Consider the following 21,129-nt stretch of genomic DNA (forward strand, 5'->3'; position numbering starts at 1 on the left):
CCATACGCTTCATGGAAGTGTAGGCATCTGTATAGCATCGTCATCAAAAATCTTCCTGGAAGAGGCTTAGAAACGATTTGAAAGAGCAAAGAAAATTGTTTGCCATGTGAGAAGAGGAGAGCAGTTCTGGCACAGTGCAACAGAGATGGAATTAGTGCATCCACCCCTCCTGCTACCTCCACCCCCCAAAATCTGAAAACTTCCTGGTTTGTGTTCATCAATAATTAAGAGCCCATCAGCAATGCTCAGAGGGAGCTTGCATTGCACTTTTGAGCAGCCAGTTAGTAATGTACGGTGGAGAGATCCTCTTTTGCAAATCCCAGGGCACCAGGCCATGCAGTGCTAGTATTGCATTTTCAATTAGCTTCTGAGTGAATGCTTGGCATATGTAGAAGGGAGCGGGTACACAATTAGCTTATTGTTCCTTTCAGCTTTGTGCTGAGAGGATCTGAAGGACTGGAGAAGAGAGGGGAGGGGAAAAAAAAAAAGAAAAGAAAAGAAAAGTCAAGCCAGCGGCATCTCTGTGGATGTGAAATAAGGGAGTTGCTCAGCTCATAGAGATTCACTTGCTAAGTCGGGAATTACAGCTGTTCCTGAGGAGCGCTCAGCGTGGCTTTAGGGAGGGCGCCGGGGGAGCACAGCGCAAGCCTCCGTCTGCAGGAGCTCCGGGCTCTTCTCTCTCCCGATCCACCTCGGCAGCGCGATGGAGCCCAACAGTCCTAAAAAGATACAGTTTGCCGTGCCGCCATTTCAGAGCCAAATAGACCCCGAGGCAGCCGAACAGGTGAGAAAGACAAGTTTCTTTCACCGTTTTCAGGGAATGGAGTGGGAATGAGGGCACTTGTGGCCTAAATGCTTTTCTAGCTTATATCAATGTAACTGTAGGTTAAATGTTCTGAAGGTTATAGCAATATGTTTGGATGCATCCAAAGACAGAGGAGGATGTATCCTTTAGTTAGAGTAAGTCTTCTTTACCTTAGTACATTTATGCAGCATATATTTGCTGCGCCTTTTTTATAACTAGATTTCTGTTCTAATACATATACTTCAAATACATATACTTCACATTAATATGTGCTCTCAACAAATCCTCTAAAATACATTGTTTTTATATATAGCAAAGCATGAATTTGGTAATAGGTACCTGATGGAAATATTGCGCAGTCCAGATAGAAGACAGTTTACTTACCATTCATTTTAATGTGAGAAAATATGATTTATGTTTTGCATAATGCTTATCCCTTCAGTTAGCTCCTGTATATTCCAGATTTTGATACCATTTTCTTTTTGTTATTGTTAGTGTTTTAAGTATCTGAATGATATAGAAGTGTAGAAATATGCCTGAATATAGCATTACGTACACATGATATAAATATGCATATTATTTTAGGTTTTGACTCTCAAAACATGCGTTTACACACACACATATAATATATATATAATAATCTATGGAGGAAAAAATATCTGTTATTGTGTAAAGATATGCATAGAGGACATAAAGAAGGACGCACAGAATCTTAGGGGAAAAGCTGGATAAATCATAATTAGGTCACCTAGTATATCACCTATATCGGCGCAAGTCCTTCTGGACATTTGCTTCTATTTTGGTAAGTCTGCTTTTAGATGATACCAGAGGAATATTATAACCTTGACAGTTCCATGTTAATAGCTATGAAATTACTCGCATCTTTAGGACAGATATCTTGTTTCCTGAATATTCTGATGTCATGTCTCTTCAGAGGCAACTGCCTTTGCCGGAAAGTGGTGAGTTGTGGGTGACCACTGAGCGAAGAAATACTAGAAGGGCACAGCAGAGAATTGCTGCAGGTCTTCCTTTCATCCGTAGACACTTTTGCACTATAAGATGTCTGTGCCTTATGGAGCAGAGCTGCAACTAATGCACAGAGGATGTATTCTGTTATTCATGAGAATCATAGGATTAGGATTGCACCGAATTCCTCTAGCTTCTGAAATGCTGTGGGCCAAATTCTGCCTGATATTTATGGGCAATCCCTTTTTTATGTTGTGATTTTAATTTCAAGTGCTAAACATTTATACTGTGGATGTGCGATGAAAGTGCACTAATAAATTCTGCTGTCAGCGATGTTTACGCTAACCCCATTAAACCTGATGATGTAATTTTCCATTTACACCTTTGAAAGCAAAATTTGAACCCAGCTATTCACAGATGTTGGCTCAGCAATTAAAAAGAACAACCACACTGACATTGAGGTTTTGTCTCAGAATGGTTTGCAACTTAAGTACTCTTGGTCCCCCTCTCAAATTCAGTAGAAAACCGATAGCCCAGAGGCTTTAAAATAGCAACACAAAGCTTTCGGCACAAATGTGTCCATTATCAGAGGATAGTCGAATATCATGCAGCTAAATGCCTGATATTAACGGAACAAAAAATCTCAACTGAATAAACTTTAGATAAGAAGAATCATATACAATTACTAGTCAGGGTTATAGGTTAACATGTAAATAGCTATGCTATAGTGCTGTTTGGAAATACTCTTTTGGAAGTATTCAGTATTGTTTTCCTATAGTAAAAGAACAATAGTGCCTATGGCCACATTCTAGAAATATTCCTAACTAATTTCATTGGAAGGTATATGTGTAATACCAGCTCTCAAGTGGGCTTGCAAAATAGTCATATTAATAATTACTTGTGAGAATTATGACAATACTAGAAATTTGCATATATTTTGGATGCTTTTCCTGAAGGAGAGCTAAATGTCAATGTTTAAAGATATATCTGAGTGGCTCAGTGATACAGGTCCAATAACTTATTCAAGGTGACTGCAAATCCTAAAGGTATTTTGGAAAGCTCTCCCCAGCACTGTTGCTTTTGGTGTACAAGCACTAGAACGATTCTGACACTAGGACAGCAGTTAGTAAGACGTGCTGCCGTTCTGTTAATATTTTCTTTTCTAACTTAATCAACTAGTTAGCTTAGTTAATCTAACACAAGTAACTTAGTTTACACTCAGAACACCGGATGAATTTGTACTTTGCTTTTGGTGCAGGGTAGTTGGTGGTCCCTAATGAGTCTGCTTGGTTTATGCATGTTACAGATCAGGAAAAGAAGGCCTACCCCAGCATCACTCGTCATCATGAATGAACATGTGCCCCCAGGTAAGGGTGAACCTACCTTCTAACCTATTGAACTTGCATAATGGAATCACATATCTTCTGAAAATTGGTTTTACTAAATACACGATTTTTGAAAAAAAGCATTAATTTCACGCACTAAATATCAAGTAATGGATCTTAGAACTGTTTGGAGTAAAACCCATGAATCTGTGTAACTCTTGGTCTGCAGGTAATGTGAATTATTTCAGGATTTCATCAGCTGTGTAAATGTTCTGTCGTACGTGAAAAGAAAGTTCACGTGCCACTGATCCAACACTTCTGTCCACAAACCTTTTTCTCCTTGGGTGGGTACTATGGAGATTAATGAAGTCGTAGTCATGGTTTTCCAGTTTCTAGAGATACCAGGATGGGTCCATGGCTAATTCAGCAATTGTTTCTGGAAAATAGGTTGTTTTCTAGCTTTCTGTTGAAACACATTGTGTCCATTTTCACTATTCCCGTTCAACTGTGAATATGTTTTCTTCTTCTAAGACTCCTCCCAGAAGTTTTTATGTGGGATGAGATGATCTGAGATTGCAACATACTTTGTTATGTAACTGTGACTTCAGAAAGACTCTATAATAAGCTGTTTTGGGAAACATTATAAGTGAAAAAGATCAGCAAAAATGAATTGCAGGAAAAAGTCATCTAAACATATAATCCGTTTGAAACACATTACTCACTTTTTATCAAACATTCTTTTCTATATAGTGCTCTGTACATTTTTTTTTCCTGTCTTATCTCTTTGTAACCCAAAATGCTCTCTAAAAGCAGCTCAGGTTTTTCCCGCTGTTGTGGACTGAGGTGCCTGCATCCTCCAGCAGGTCGGCTCTCGGGAACCACATACGAAAGACCTGCCTTGGACTGACTTTCCTTAGATGAGTGGGATCTGCAGTATCTGTGTTGCTAGGCCTTCTTTTAAAGCAAACTCACCTTGCCTGTTGATGTCTTTTGCAATTCACTCTGTACACTTGATACTGTGATATTTCCTTTTATAAACAGATACTTGGTACAGTACCAAATCAAAACCAAACAGAGAATAAGGACTCTTTTTAATTTACAGGAAGTTTTACTGTAAATAGTGGTGCATGTCTGTTATCTCCTTTCCTGCAATATTTATAATAAATCTTTAAATAATTTTTATTACCAATTTATTGCCACAAGTATCGGTCAAACTCCCTGTAAGCCCAAGAGCTAGTATCCACCCTTTTCGCTTAGTTATATAAGTCAGCAAGAGCTAGAGCCTCTTGACACCTTGCTGACTGGAGCCCCAAATGCTGGTCTGGTATTGGATTTTGAATAGAATTCAGCAGAATATTGAAAAACAATTTGTCTCCAAAAATGGTTGATTTATCACTGCACATGTTTGTGGTCAATGAAATAATAATAATGGTAACGATATAAATCTGACTCTCAGTATTGCTTTGTGAGCCTGATTCTCTAGATCAGTGGGGAAACCGTGTGGCAGAGTTTAAGTGGGCTTGTCGTAGTCACCTGCCCAGTTAAGGCTGCAAAGTTGAATCCTGTCTCTTGACTTTTACCCATTGGAGCACTCAATTCCCTCCTTAGGAGTAAACAGTCTAGTGAAGGATATGCTTCCAGGGGTTTGAAACGTGCATCTCACTGTGCTTCTAAATGTTTAGATGCCCCTGAAAAGTTTAATCAAATGATCTAAACTTATTTTATTTTAAAAAAGACACATTTTTTGAGAATCAGACTTTTCTGTAGGCTTCTGTTGCAGCTGCTCCTGATTGCAGCATGAAGAAAAGCAGCATTTTTGTGGTATTTTAATGTTCTGGATGCAGACCCATCTGGAAACCAGAAGGGAATAAAAATGTGTTTGGATGTTTCAGAACTTTATAATAAATTCGAGTTGTGCTGTGCGAAAGTTTGAAACAGTTGTTTTCTTCTAAGTCTTCCCATCCATCCCTGATGTATGCTACAGATTTGACAGGAATCTGTCTTCACTGATTTAGGTAAGGCCCACTGTGCCTTAAAGTGAAGATGGAGTGGTTACTAAGGCTAAATAATTTTAAACTGATGACAACTTCTCAAAAACTATAAGAAGAGTCTTCTTGGCTTCCTTGCTTCCAAGGAGACTGTAAGTGCCAGGCCCCACTAAATGATTTAAAGACAAGTGGTAGATCTGACTGCAGGAGCTATACCCAGCACGTAGTATCATTGATTGGTGCACTTTCTCCTGTTCGCTCTGGTGGGCACGACATACAATTGCAGTCAAAGTTAGCAAAAGAGAAATTTGAATTGCAACAGCAAGAGTAGTGTATGCAGTGGACAATGTAGACTGTGAAGCAAAATAAAAATGAATAATCCCTTAATTTTCTCTGTAAATACTCTGTAAATTGCTCTGGGATGGATCTGAGCAGAGGAACTAGCACCAAAAAGATCAAGACTCAAGTTATGAAGTTACTTAACTCTATCGTGCTTCAGTTGCCATCAATGGAGCTATATTTTATGGGTGTGTGATTTCATAATATCTAATCAATTTTTTTTTGAAATTAAAAGACCTATTTACTATTTGAAAGCAAAGACAGATATTAGTGAACAGAACTACAAAAATGTGCAGTATCTCATCCTGCGCAAGATTCCTGTACGGGCTGCTTGGGTAACCCAGTCATATCCTGCTATAGCCAGAGACACTCCATGTCTACGTGCTTAAAAAAGGAACATAAGCATGTGCTTAGTTTTAAGGACACATTTAAGTATTGTGCTGCACAAGAGCTTAATCCAAAAATTGCTGAAGCTCTCCTGCTTTCTCTTTGTTTTGTGGTGATATCACTGGAGGCAACAGAAACTAAAAATTACCATATTTCATAAACAATCTTTCTTTGCACAGCCATAATATACTCAAAAGCTACTGTCTCCTTACAAAGCATAGGAGAATATATATAAAAATCAGTTCTTATTACTTGAAGTAGAAGTCTAACCATGCTGTAAACTAGCAGAGTGTCACACTGTAATGGCTCAAGAATAGGCTGGTAGTGATGTAGAGAAGTGACGGCTGAGGGAGGAAAACATTTCAGAGCACGTCTCAGGTTGAATGTCGTTAGTGCTCACTTTGGTCAGAAAACAATGCCGGCGTTCTTGCATGGACGGGCTTTGTCGTGGAGCCAGTGCAACTTCAAACGGTCTGGCTGGCAAAGTCTGCTCAACTTGTGTCAAAGTGCTCAGTCTTCTTGAAGCTTTAGAATAAGGGCAAACATTAGGATAAACTTCGGCATTCCTGGCCTTTTTATATCTGCTGTTTCCAGCTCTCCTTTTTAATAGTTGCATGTTTTGGCTTCCTTGCTTATAACGTAAATGTTACTCAGTGTTTGGAAATAAGAAAAACATAGCACAGTGTTTTGATAGTTCTTCCCCAGAGCTGCCTTTTTGTTTTCATGAATCTCGTTTCAAGGCAAAAAAGATATTATCACTGCAAAAACAATATAAAACATATACAAATTGGTACAAAATCTGAGTATTCTGAATGCTGGAAATCATAACTGAAGATAAGAAAGCAGTACCCATCTCCAGAGAAGAAACTCGCTTGCAGCTTGTGTTGGGGCATTAGCAGTTTTCCTGTTGTGCTCCCCGCGGATTTGCAGTTGCCCAGACAGGGGTTCATGCCTTTCAGCTTACTGCTGCTTCCCCAGAGGCCTGCTTAGATGCCTTGGGATCAGCGTCAATATTTAGTGTGGTAGCAAACAACACAGCTGGATGGGTGGTGGGAGGAATAATTGTCCTTACACCTGCTGCAACTCCATGACAACCCAAAGTAGATTAATTTTTTTTAAGCTAAATTGATTCTAGGCACTCTCATACTTTCCCTGCACAATGAATGGTAATGAGGTTTCTCTGATGGAGAGAACTATACCACAAGCATATCCTTGAGGGAAGAAATACCATATTCTCTGTTCAAAACTAATATTTGTGACTAAAATTTGTTACACTCATTTACTTAGAAGTATAATGTATTTGTTTTACTTCTAACGCTCACATTTTTTTTCCTCCCAAGAGAAAATAACCTGGGATCAAAGAAGACCTATTAGGTAGGAGACAGGTGTTTCTGGGCAGCTGTAAAACCTCTCCTGCAATCCTTTTTCAGGCAAAAGTTTCACTGAAACTTGAATCAGCAGAGAATTCTTGGCCTCACAGTTCATGAAAACTGATATGTTTTTCAAAAGCACGAGATTCTGGCTACTTAGGATGCACTGCTTGTTTTGGTTCAGGAAATAGAAAGTGAGTAAGCCAATAACAGCTGTTTCCAATTGAAAATTTAGGCTTCTAATATGGTAATAAAGTATTCAGAGAAGCAGTTCATCAATAAAAACTGTCATTAACTGTATTTATTTTTCTGTCAAACTACTTGGCTTCTCTATATGCTAAATGTGCATACCATTTAAGTAAGCTGGCTGTTTTTATTTCACTCTAGGACGTTATGGAGATATGGCAAAAAGCAATGAAAAAGATCTGTCTCCTGCGCACATGCCACAGCATTAGTGCTGCTCTGTGTATGCTAGTGGTGGCAAAAGATGACCAGAGATCAGGCACTGGCAGTCAGGGCAGTAAGTACCACTCTGAGATTTAGGCTTGCGTTCCCCTTGCTAAAAGGGACATAGTGAAATATATATAACAAACATTGCTTGAGGCCATACATGCGACAAAAGGCTTCTGGAACTGAGAAGAAAATCTATATGGTGGAGTAAATCCTGCTATTTGCTGGCTCATGTAGCTAGTATGACTGCAAATTTTGGGTGGCAGACTACATCTCTTTTCTTGTCTATATAAACTGGGCTAGAATGGTCCTGAGTTCAGGTTACTTTGAATTTACTCTGCAGTTCAAGACCACAGAAATCTCTGGGACAAGCGACAGCATAATTCCCTTACACATAAAGATGCCATGATGTGATTCTTGAAAATAAAAAGAAAAGCTCTGGAACTTAAAAATAGTAATAATAAAAAAAGACAGGAAACTGTGTCTGAGCTGTTTTTAATGCAGCCCAGAGGCGACAGCTCACAGGTTCCAAACAGAAGCAAAGAAACTTTTTCTTTCTTTTTTTTTTTAAAAAGAAAAAAATCTTTCCTTTTGCTTAGCATCTTTCAAATGCAGGCACTCCCATACTTGCATGGACAGGAAGCATGTTCTGTTCTCATGAGAGGGTGAGGATTTTATATGTCATAGTCATTGTCTGCCAAAAGAGCTGTCAGGCGCTCTGCGGGATGGTAAAGGCAGTAAGCTGAAGGACTAGGTTTTAATCTGTTTAGTATGACTGGTGCAGTGTTGGGCCTAAATTAGTGGTTATCACAAAGGCATCCAGATGCTTTTGCGATCCAGCAAGTAGATTAGTTAATAATATTTTGCAGAAGGAATTTTAAATATCCTCCACCCTTTAAGAGTAGATTTCAAATAGCTGCAGCGAGCTCTGTTTCACTATCCTTTCTGCTTAGCACAGTGGGAAACCTAGACCTTAAAACTTTGGTGGAAGATGCATGCAGTGGTAAGTAAGACTGAAAGCAATAGGAGACCCAAAGCTGCAGTGCTGGACACTTTAGATGCGTTTCACTGCTAAGAAGCTGCGACTGGACACCTTGGCCAGGCTGCCTCTCTGAAATCAAGCTCACTGCTTTATTTAGTTACTTTTCTTTTCCTCACCCTTGGTATATGGACAGATTTTTGTGAAATGTATTTACCCAGTGGCTAGTTGAGTGATTGCACTGTTTCTAATTAACTTAGCTTTCATTCTCATTTCTACCTGGTATTTTACTTATCTTTTTCAGAAATTAAGTGAGATAAGATCCAATGCATTTGTGCTATTCTTTCAGGTCAGGAAATGTATTTGTCCACAAATATAAATATTCACTGGGAACAGTTTACTCACTGTGTAAAACACACTCCTATGCACTGTTTCATATAGTGCCCAGGTAAGCCACATGTTTTGAAGATGGAGAAGAGCCAGGACTTTCAGATCTTCTGTCACTCTGAACAGCTCTAGGAGCTTCAGGCAACTGTAGTGCCAACTGAGCTCTCTCTGGGTGACGTATGGTTGCCGTTCTGCCCCCACTCTTGCTTTGGCTATTGTAGACATCAGGGCTGCTGATCATATACTGTGTGCATAAGGGTTAAGATGATAAAAGCGACCTTCAGGTTGCTTTAACTTGTGGCTGAGGAACTGGTTTGGTACAGAGGTATGAGGACTACAAGGACGTTATCTCCTTGGGATGTGCTACATGGTCTTCAGCTCCAGCTCAGGATGAGACTTTGCCACTTGCAACTGACCATCTAAATCCCTGAACCACACTGCTGATATAGTAAAACATCTCTGTGAAGAAACAAAACGATCTCAAATGATTACAGTCTGAGAGCAGGATGTTTAGCAGAGGAAGCAAACCAAGACATCTCCAAATGGCAGGTTGGTGATGGCCAAGCACTGAAGTTAGTGAGTTCAACTGTCTATAGAAGAACTATTCGTTCATGTTGCTAGCTGCACTATTTCACCTTAATGTGTGTTGTATGTATAGGTAATTTAAACATACAGCACAGTCCAAAGCTTGAATTGGATGTTCAGCTGAGAGACTGAGTTTGAACTGTCTCTTTTAGTCAGTTAGGTAATGCTCTAAATGAGGAGAAAAGTAGAGATATTTGACTGAGGAGCCAGAACAGTGTTGAACTTGATGCGAGCTGGGATCCAGAAATAGCTGCCTTTCACAGCGCCAAGACCTCTCCTTTCTAAGACCAGGGTCTCGACAGGGCTCAAAGTACATCAGCCCCGGTGCTGTGCAGCAACCTGCATCTGGTGGCTGCCAGGTGTCACCAACCAGCTCTGAGCCTGGGGGAGTTGGACCCGCAGCTTGGCCATCTCGCCTTGGGGGCCAGGGTCCCATCCCCGAGGGCCTGGAGCTGCTACTTCTTACTGCTGCAAGGTATTGCCCGTAACAGACAGGCAGCTGGGAGAGACAGCGTCTCTTGAGACGGTCTCCTCTGTTGGGAATGCCCGCAGGATTTTGGCAGGAGAAACGTCTACTGCTAAGTACTTCTAGGTATTCTGAGGACTCCAGCCTCTTTTTTTCCTCCTCATCTCTCCCAAAAAAACACATACATGCTAAAAACAGAAGTTACAGAAAAAGTGAATTTCACAAGGAATTATGTCATTCACAATTTATGTTAGCACTAATAATTAGTGTCCTTTTTCAGAAATTTTCATAATGAAAACTAACCACTCAGAGAAAGTCAAAAAGGTGTTATGCATGTTCAAGTCAAATTCACTTATTTTACATCATTTTTCATGGCTTTTTATAATCCATGCTTCATTCATTTCCAATGTTTAATTAAAATGTCACAGGCACATTCTATGTGATACTTAATACATATAAGCTTGTTTTCTTTTATTGACTAGAATCTAGTTGGCTGAAGTGAGTAAATTCACAGTCAAAACAAGTCAAGAAGCCTCTTGTGCTCACCAGCGCTTGGCTTCTCTTGGTGAGAAGAGCGAGTATGTGATCCAAACATAGTCTGCATGAGCTCTGGTGTGTGAAACGGGCTGAACCAACCCAGCAGACTGGAAATAGAGGTTGAGTGTTGACAGCCATCACTCAAATTTCTGACCCAGATCAGAGAAGTGGTGCAGCTGAGGGCACATGAAGCCAGAACAGTTTACTCCCTCCCAGTTCGGCAGAATTGCGTTTATCCATTTCTCTCATTTCAGTCTCAAATACTAACAGGTAAATTTATCCGCTTTTTGTGAGTGCAGCTGAGCTCCTCATACGTATCGTGACATGCTTGTTCTGCCTGCCTTCTGCTGGCTTTGGGTTGGAGGTTCAGTGTCTGTGGAACTACCTGAAAGTAAAGGAGATATTTTTAGAATTGAACCTCGTACTCCTTATCTGTTTTCCTCATTCCTTATACAAAAGCACCATAGAAACAGCCTTCTTCCATCCTAGGGGATTATTTGTAAATCATTTTTAATATATATGGCTTCATGTTACAGATCTCCAGCTGCTTGATTGTTCAGCGTCAGATAAGCTTTTGGACTATTTACTTCTATTATCATCTTGCTGCTTATTAACATGACAAAGAGGTGTATCATTGTGGGTAGAAAATAGCAGTGTACTACATAATGTTGGTAAGGTAAGAAAGTTAGTTTGACAACTTCTGACTTTATTACCCTCATAAGGCTTAATATTTTGCCAGAAGTACCCTAACAGATTTGTATTAAGCCAAATAATTATACATTTCGTACAGTTTGTTTTTGGTGAGGATTCTGACTAAATTGTGAGTTTGCTATTTAAAAAATGAAATGCCTAGCTGTAATTAGCTACTACTTATAGTCAAAGTACATACGCTACATTTAATGCAGCAACACGTGTATATAGTTTTTTTGGCTTGGTGGTAAAATATTCAGATCAGAATAGTTCAAAATAGCCTGCAAAAAAAAAAAAAAATGTTTGTATTTTGAGTGGTTTTTTTTAATGGCAAAATATTTAGAGACAATTTGAAATGAAGTAATTTAACATAATAGTTAGTAGTTCCACCTGAACATCATGAGAGAAAGTGTTTTGAATAAAAATGTCAAATTATTTTGTTTATGTTGAAATTATACTTTGATAATGTGATAATATTGATGCATTTACTTTTTACATAAACAAGGTAATGAATTAAAATCCATTAATAATCCATTTCAGCATTGTTGAGGGGGAAAAAAAACAAAGACCCCCTCCAAAACCAGAGTTTATCTCACCTCTACTATGTAGTACTTAATGCAGCATTCATTTACCATGGTGACGTGTGCAGGAGAAATGGATAATGCTGACAGATGAGAGAGAATCCAGCTTTTAGCACTAACCTCATTATGTTCAGACTATGGGGGGGGGGGGGTTGCATTTTCAGCATCAATCAAGATAGCCTCATTTATTGAGCTCCCAGAGACAAAATTTAACTCTTTGTATGAAGCAGCTGAAAGTGAAGCTTCATTTGAAAATCCACTTGAAGTAGGAATTTAACAAATCTGAATGCAATGCCAGCAGAGACTAAACAAAAAGCAGCAGCCGTCAGTCACAAGAGTTTGCATCAGCTGTGCGAGACTGGGCTGCTGCAGCTCAGTGAGTGCTCGCCGCTGCCTCCTGACAGCCTGCGCGGGGGGAATCGAGGTCAGCTGGGCCAGCCAAATCTCTTTCTGCAGTGATCAAAGCTGTTCTAGGGTAGAATAAAGCTGTATGTCCATTGGATCAGCACTGTTTTCCACTCCTCCTCTGCAAAACCCTATTCATGCAACTGTATTCAAACCAATATTCCAGGTATTTTTCTGATCACCAGTGGCTTTCCTGGGGCATCGGAAGAACACCTTAGTAGCAGAATGACATGCATTTACATGCTCACTCTTCGTACATGGTTTCCCCGGGACGTTTGGGACACAGACATACCACAGAGGACAGATGCCTCACAATTATTCATCCCGTATGATGCAACTACACTTACAAAAGCCTGTTAGTGGAGCTAAGTAGACAAATGTGCATTGTAAAAGCTGTTATTCTTCACTCTGACAACATAAGCAGGGAGAGTCACACAGAGCAGACTATGAGCTTAACTGAGCCAGATGGAAAGTCTAATAAAGCACTGAGCCCTATTGCATCCTGCAGTACCATTTATCCTGCTACGTGGGCATCCCACAGTCCAAGCATTTCAGCATTAAGTCTCTGTTGCTCAGAAAAGAGAGAGGCTTTTGGTGACAGCACTCCCTTTAAGTCCTTCTGAAGTTTCCCTCACACAGCTGTTCTCTGGCAGCAGCTTAATGGATAGAAGATCTGGACGCTACTTTCCTGCCTGTTCTCTGACAACCTCCAAACAACAGTATCTGCCCTCTTAGCCACCGTTTCTCCTAGGTAGCCACCACGCTTGCTCCACCTTCTCCTCGTTACATTAGCATCTGCAGGTGCTGGCTGGGACAGCTACCAAATCACAGAACATTTTAACCTACAAGACCAGCTGGTCTCCATGTCTCCACTTACATTACTAAGTGCTATTTTATAACCTCCTTCTCTTTGAAATGGAATTGTTTCAATGAGGTAAAAACTGACTGTGGGGGAAGGAAAGGGAGAAAACCTCCTGAATGTCAGCTTCCTTTTAAAGAACTGTGCTCCAGAAGATTTTTTGATCTACAGAAACCTTAAGTTTTACTACCTGTTTTTGAAATACAGCAAGTAGACAGCAGGGCTGTAATTGTTCAGAAATGTGCAGTCAAGACTCCTAAAATGCTGATGCTAGTGTACAAGTTACACCTTGATATATATATAGCATATCCTGTAAGAGGGTGTAGAACAGTCAGTTCCATATGAATCACAGTGATGTGTTTCTGATTGTGCTAGTACTGATGGAGATGTATAAAATGAAACACGCGGTCACCTCTGTCTCTGTATTTAGTGGGGTTAGTAGAAATTCTGAAAAACGTTTTTGGAAATTACAGGCTATCTCCGTCTCAGCTAACAAATTATTGCGTTGTCATTTCCATCCTGTCTAGTCATGTTCACAGTGCGAATGAGATTATGGAGATTATTTTGTTGACTTTTTGAAAGCTTCCAGACATGAGACCGAGCAATGAATTTGCGTAACCAGTGTTTGCATCCTCCTTTTGTAAAAAGGGTTCTAAAACCCAAGAAGCGCTGTTAATAACAGCTCACTTGATTCATACATAAACCGCTGCGTGTGTGTGAGGAGCTTTATAATACGTGCAAACTAGAGAGGAGAGAGTAACTGGCAAAGACTAGCCTTAAAATGTGTTCTTACTGAAATCCTTGAGGTACTATTTCAAAAGGAAGGAAACTGCATAGGCAGCAATAATCATCAAAGCCTGAATCACTAGCTAAGGAAGAATTTCATTGTTTTCTATTTGTTTTCTTCTCCCATGGCAAATGTCACTTTCCAGAATATACAATACGCAACTACTCAGCTATGATAAATTTCTTTTTTCTTTTATGGCTCTATGAGCTATAGCATGCTAAGAAATGTTTGACTTTTTTACTTCTGGCTGCTGCTGCTGCTGTTTTTTATTTTAGAGCTCAGAATACTCTTACAGCTCACAATAAAGAATGAAGCGGCTCACATTGATAGTTATTGCAGCTGTAGCTCCAGTACAAAGATTGCCATCATTGGGTCAGTTCTGAGCTATTTTTCATCACAATTGATTCCTGTATATGAAGCTATTAGGAAATGGCTCAGATATATATTAGGAGATCAGTTAGTGTTATATTTCTGATGACCATGGATTTTTCTTACAATCTTTGCCTCAGTGTTTAGATCTTCAACCTCTTCATTGTGCCATTTAAACATAGATTAAGCATAAAGCAGGCAAGCAGCTGGAAGGTAACACTTTAATAATGCTATTCATTATTACTGATGAATTCACAGTTTAGGGAACTGTTTTCCCAAGGTACTTGCAGTTCGGTTGGTAGCCATTATTTGCAAATATTTAATAGTCTGGCAGTATGCTTTGCTTAGTCACATTGATTTCACTGAGAAGTTTCTGCTCTTTGAACCTGCTTCTCTGAATATTCTCTGGCAGTCACTCAACAGCAGGCTCTCCTGTAACTTTTAAAAAGAGTCTTTATGTTCATTTTTCTTTTTCTTCTACTTTCCTTCCTTTTTCCTTCACGTGAGACTTTTCTTTCACTGTTATTTTTCAGGCTAGGTAAAGTTATGTTGTGAGTGTGGAAATTACCCTCATCCCATGCAGCAGAGATGTAATCTTTATTGACGTCTGCTTTTGTGTCAGAGGACACCCTGTGTCAATATAACCTTACAATTAGGTAAGGTCTCCTTCCGCATCGTCAGATAAGGTCTCCTTCTCAAAGTGTTTTGAGACACTACAGTATGCTGTAGGCTGATTTTCCAGTCCACATCCTTTAAGTTGTTCCCTATCTCTGTGACAGTCTCTACTTTTCCAAGGTCTCCTTGTACTTCCTTTTGAACCCCAGCATGGCCAAGCACACTCCATAGCGCTGACTATTAGGTTCTTTCGTCTACTGTAATGATTTTTGGCCCTGAAGCTACGGGGAGCTCACTCCAGAATATCAAATACTCTCTGTTTTTCTACATGTATTTTCCTCCAAGAAGCAGCAAACTTTTCTTGTCCATGGTTCAGTCTACGAGAGCAAGTGTTGGTTGAAGGGAATCATCCTGAATGGATATACATAAAAGTCGCGTGTAGATAATCATGTATCTTTTAAGGCTTTACTTTGCACACTTCTGAGACTTGAGTTTACAATCAAACTTCAGACCAAGAGGCCAAGCATTTTAAATTCAGCATTGCCAATCACTGCAGTTTTCTTCAGTCTACCTCCCTTATTTTTATTTAGTTGAATGAATTAACCTGGGTCTTCAAAACTGGAGTGAACATTAACGTGACTGTCATTTTTTGGTTTAGGTAATGAGTCTTAGTTCAGACTAAGAACCTGATCTACATAGGGCTGAAGTTCTTTCCCAGTCGCAGTAACTCTAGGACTAGTTCTTTAAATGAGAAAGTAGTTCAAGTCTTGTCTTTTTCTCTTTGCTTTGCTTTTTGCCTTTTTTTTGCCCACTTTTCTTCTAGACTTGTGCTATATATCTTGGATGAAATCTTGACTTTGAAGTCAATGACAAAACTTCCTTTTGCTTATGGCCTAGTGAAGTCAGTGGTAAAATGATTCTGCTTTTCACTTCCCTCACAAATTCTGCTTTGTCTTACCTGTTTTGCTGATGTAGACATTATATTTGCCACAGTATTTACACTGAGTAGCCTTCAACATGTTTTGAACTTCTGTGCTGGAATCATTTTGTTTGGAGCAGTGCTCACTTTCCCGTAGTATGAAGTTAAAGGAGGCACTGAAGTATCTTGCTCTTTTTGGATTGTCAGGGTGTAATTTGTGCACACAGTGTGCTGCCTATGACCAATTACAAAGACTTGTGATTAAACTTAACTTTACTGTGCTGGAAACAGAAGAAATGCTTTGCTTTCAACTAAACGATATTCCTTTGGAGTGAGTTAATTCAGTGGAGCTCTGAAGCAACATACTCTTCAAAATTGAACTGGAATTTCTGTATACAGTGACACCTTGTGGTCTTACTGTTGGTTTCTCCTTCCTATAATTTGATGAATTGATTGTTGATCAGCTGCAAATTATATAAAGAGAAATTTATCTCAGAATCATTCCTGATGTTCTAATGACTTCTTTATCTTTGGCAACTTACCTCAGCTAGTAAGGCATTTATATTGTGTCCAATGTATGTGCCATCTGAGCGACCAAAAGAAAAAAAAAACCCTTTCGCTTCATTCTGATTCCATGTTAGTCATTTGTTCTTTCAAAGCCATTCCTGTTTACTTCACCAAAAAGGAGCTCGTGGGGCTTAGAAAGCAATGAAAAGACTTTAAATTCAAGCCTAGCATTGTTTATATTGTGATTTAAAGTCAGTCTTTGCATCAGTTATTTGAACAGAAGATTTATTTTAAAAGAGCATTTCTCCCTGAGTTGATTTCTTTGTCGGCGAGGAATTGCCAAGTCCGTAATTGTCTCCATATGACTGATTAGGGGCTTCATGTTTGGAAAAGCCTGCTCAGGCATTCCCTGCTCCCTTGCGTGGAGCAGGACTACAGAGCAGTGCCTCCCATGGGCAGGGGAGGCAGGGCGTCTGTATGAGAAAAATGGACTTCTACATGTGCTTGTCAGATATTATAAGTTGCTTTTGCCATTTCTGTCAAATTAGTTTTGTCTTCTGTCACCATAAAACCCCTCTAATTATAATGTATATTTTGTCAGAACTCTTAAAAACTTAAAACAGCTCTTCTTTTGTCTCTGCAATTTTGGACAGAGACATGACGTGCTCCACCAGTTTTCGGTGCTGTCATTTAAAGCTGGTGTCATATCAAAGAGAGTCTTACATCCAAAAGAGCTTAAGGCAGCTGGAAGAGGTGAAGAATCGGACAGATGCGGAACCCTGGCCGTAGCTGCGGTGGGGCCTCGACGTCGCCTAGGGTTTCAGCCCCGACTGTCAAGCCCCTGCAAGGGAGAAGGGCACTGCCCATCTCCTGGGAGGGCAGAGCCCAACCGGCCTGGGGGCAGGTGGCTACTTGTGTGAATAAACGCGCACAGAGGCGAGGAGGAGCTGCCCAGCTCGTGTTCTCCATACGCAGAGCAGCGGAGCACGTCAGATGCAGATGTGCTCTTTCCTACGCCCATCCGTTTGTGTGCGTGCTTCCTGACTGCACTGTAAGGTGATCTCCACTAGCAAAATGGCTTCGGTTACAAACGTCATGTGGTGTTTTGCCTCCCGTATGCTCAAAGTATGCAAAAAAGCAGAAAGACCCAATCAATCATCATCAATAAAAGGGGAGAAAATAAGGAATTACATTTAAATTCTTATCCAAAATACTCCAACGTATATTTGGAGAAGCTGTATTTGATTAATGAGAATTACTTATAACTTTTTTTATTTCTGTGTAATAGTTTTGGGAAGGGAGAATGAGAAGATGACAACAAAATGCCTAGGAGAAGGGTTTATTTTTGATGCTTGTTATAATAATTTGTGACTGTTCTGTGGTAAGGCTGCAGACCTGATTCATCATTGTTATAGTCTATGCCAGCGAAACGAGCTGATTTCCATGAGTTATGCTGGCATGAAACTGGAATAGCGAGGTGGTGAATCAGGCACTATAGTTCCCTTCTGCAATTTGAATGATGTAAACGAATACATTTAGATTCACATTTGAGGTTTGCAGTGTCTCCGGTTTCCTCCAAACAAAATCATAGTCTCAGACTGTATGTTTTAGGGAAAGAATGATCTGTGTAATTTATGAAGGGTGGTTTTATTTCATACCCTAAGGGCTGTGCAGTTGTCCGTGGGGCCTTAGATACTGTCTGTGTGGTTGTCGGAGATGCAGGCAGCGTTTGGAACAGATGCTGTTGTGTTGCGAGGAAATGGATGGTTGTTTTCTTCAGTTACAAGTTGGCTTTCAGAGCCAGTAGCAAGGATTTGTCCTAAGGAGGGAGACTGCTACCCCTACTCAGTACCAGTAGTGAGTACTGCAGGATCGAAGGTGGGAAATACAAAACTATAAAAATGAGCTAATTTACCTCACAGCGTCCAAACAGGTGGCTCATATGGCCTATAGTGTTTTAGTGGGCTCTGAAAGGCTGGTTACAGTCAGGAGGTGGTTGGGAAAAACTTCTACACAAACTAGAGCTACGCTGAGGCAAATCAGTGTGGGAGACACCATGGCCAAGCACAGACACCAGCGTGGTGTCCTGCCCCGGGTCGGGCTGCCTGGACCCCGGGGGCTCCTCCTCCCCTCTCCAGTGTTCGCTGCCGTGGGGCTGTGTTTGCAGCTCTGCTTGTAGGTCCAACAACAGCCTGCTCTTCTGCATGGTGAAACTCTGCCAGAATTGAATAGAAATGAATGCCTTCTTACTTTGTGTTTAGACCATGCTAACAATACACCAAGAGAAGAATTTTCTTTTGAAGAGTTGTACAGACACACACACACACACACACACATGCACGCACACACACAAAAATCCTGTAGAGGCCTGTTCTTTTTTAGGATTGCCATCAATTCAGCTTTCTCATGCTGTGAACAGAAGTATGTTAACATAAATCCAAAGCATCTTACTGAGTAGGAAGGGAATTCTGCAGAACAGAGGTCTCTCTCTCTTTTTTTTGGGGGGGGGAAAGAAAATAGTAAGAATCAGTGAAAAAGGCCACAACATAATTTCATCTGAAGTTATTTTGTTATAACTTTTCAAGCACGCTTATGCACTTTGTTTTTGAAAAGCGGTGATGAAGGCCACAGCGCTGTGAAGCGCTTCGACCCTGCGGGAACGTTGCTCCTTCCATGGCTCCGCGTAAGTGCGGTACCAGCCACCGGCCGAACTCTGCTCCGTCCCACACGGCGTGGTTGTGGCTCCTCTCTGTCCTTAGGTTCCTCTCAAACCAGCTGACATTGTTATACTGTACGAATACTTAATGTAAAGAAGCCATCCTCTCCACGTTTGATTTTGAGCCAACGAACAGGAGCTGTGGCCGAGAAGGCACTGTCAAGGTAACACAGTTGCTTTAACATACTGCTTATCTTAGCAGAAAGCACCTTATAGAATAAGCCAGGAAATGCTTGTGTACCTAGCAAACTCCTCTCTGCTCGACGTTTTTATCATTATTTCCTATCCAGATCCTGGTATTAGTGTTCCCTAAAGGGCAAGGCAGTAATTTAGACACCGGTTAGGGTGTGAAATGCAGCAGAACGGTAACGTACGTACTCTCTTGTCAGCACTTGACTAAGGAGGGGAAAGACCCTCTAGCTACATTTACCAGAGCAGCTGGAAAACTGTAGTTTAATGAGGAGCTTTTTCAGTGTGAAGGTTTTCAGAAACATATACTCATGCCAGCAGGGCTTACCAGGACATTTTTTTAGTAATTAAATGTAATTACATCTATACCCTTAGTCAAGTTTTCATAGATAGATACGGGCAAATAAAAACCAGCAAGCAAAAGTCAAACAATTAACTAGATGATCGTTTCATATGCTTGCCTTATTGGATTTTTTTTCCTTTTCTTACCTCAGTGGTTTAGTAAAGTGACATGGGATGCTAGCTGCTCTGGTGAAGCATAGTTACAATTTTGCCAAATGCAGAGCATAAAATATGTTTTGATCTTACTTTGCTTTCTGGAGGAAAAGGAGAGTAATTTTGATAGCAGAAAAACAAAATAATATTATGTCCATCAATTTGTAAGTCATTTTTCAATGAACTCATTTTACAAATACCAATGGAAACAGCAGTGAGGCAAGCTGGTAGATAAATAAATAAATAACCTTGATTTTACTAATGAGGAAATTGAAATGTGAGTTGACCAAAACTAAAATTTTCAGAAGAATTGAGGTCCATCTGCCACTAAGTGGCAGGAGGATGAAGAATTATTTGGCAAATTATGCATTTCTTTATCTAGTTCCTGTGGGTCTGTGCCATTTAAGTGCATTTTCAAAAAGTTGGTCTGAACCGTTACGCAGTTAACATGCAGCAAAGCCGGGAGCAGAGCAGCGCTTCCCGCTGCCCAAAGGCACGAGCCTCACCTGCACCTGAGGCTGGGAGGCTTGGTGGGGACAGAGCCAGGAAGATTATAGTCTCCTTTTCTTACCTACAAAGCCATATATTACCATCAATTATATTCATAAGATGCCAGCATTTGGTCCACTTCTTTCTTATTTTTCAGGACACAAAGCTTTGCTCATCGACATGGTAGTGTTTCCCCATGGAGGCATTTCATGTAAAATAATAACACAAAACTGGCAGGAGTATTTCATAGCATTAGCATCTTCTGATTTCTTGGTAGCTTGAGGTTAACATCTGCAGTATTGCAATTGTAATGCTCTTGTGACAGGCTGGCTCCTTGCTTCTGTTTCATCTACTTTGGTTTCTCCAGTGGCACTGTTTATATAGTGTCTCAGGCAGGATCATAAGAAGGCTCCAGGCCAACAGTGACATTGTGCCCTTAAATTTTATCCAGACTCATTTCTCTGAGATTCAGACCATTCTCGTTTAAATCATTAAACAAGTCATTAAGTCATTATTTAACTTAAATATTATATGAGTACAGCTCATGGGTTATGTCCACTATCTGAGCAATTAAAGAGTACTGTAATTATTAGTTTTAAGGGGAAATTTAGACAATATGACAAAAAATTACCAAATCCAAAGCCCTATTGGCCCTCTGTGATTTTTATCTGAAACTTTCCAGCTTTGTTTTCCCAAGGAAAATTCCAAACTTTCCACATAAAGCTTTCTCCAACAATTATACCAGCTACTCACTGAGTTTCTTCTGTGTAAAAGCCACCCTCTGTGACCTGTTCTGTTCCCCCAGTGCCTGACTGAAACCCTACAGAAAAGGCTCTTATTTGCTCTTGCCAAAGGGAAAGAGAGCAGGGTGCTTAGCTGCATGAGATAAGCTTTTGCAGGATGACTCCACTGCAGAGCCCATGG

General features: G+C 40.3%; 1 protein-coding gene across 1 annotated transcript in view; it reads left to right on the forward strand.

Annotated features, from left to right (window-relative positions):
- The first annotated feature begins 327 nt into the window (after positions 1-327).
- Positions 328-21,129, forward strand: part of PPP1R1C (protein phosphatase 1 regulatory inhibitor subunit 1C) — a 51,807-nt gene continuing 31,005 nt past the window's right edge. The window contains exons 1-2 of the mRNA XM_026110215.2: positions 328-784; positions 3,078-3,138. Coding sequence (XP_025966000.1) covers positions 704-784; positions 3,078-3,138 — 142 coding nt within the window. The 5' untranslated portion in view covers positions 328-703. The remainder of the gene's footprint in view (positions 785-3,077; positions 3,139-21,129) is intronic.

The sequence above is a fragment of the Dromaius novaehollandiae genome, chromosome 7, assembly GCF_036370855.1.
Source record: "Dromaius novaehollandiae isolate bDroNov1 chromosome 7, bDroNov1.hap1, whole genome shotgun sequence".
Lineage (NCBI taxonomy): Eukaryota > Metazoa > Chordata > Aves > Casuariiformes > Dromaiidae > Dromaius > Dromaius novaehollandiae.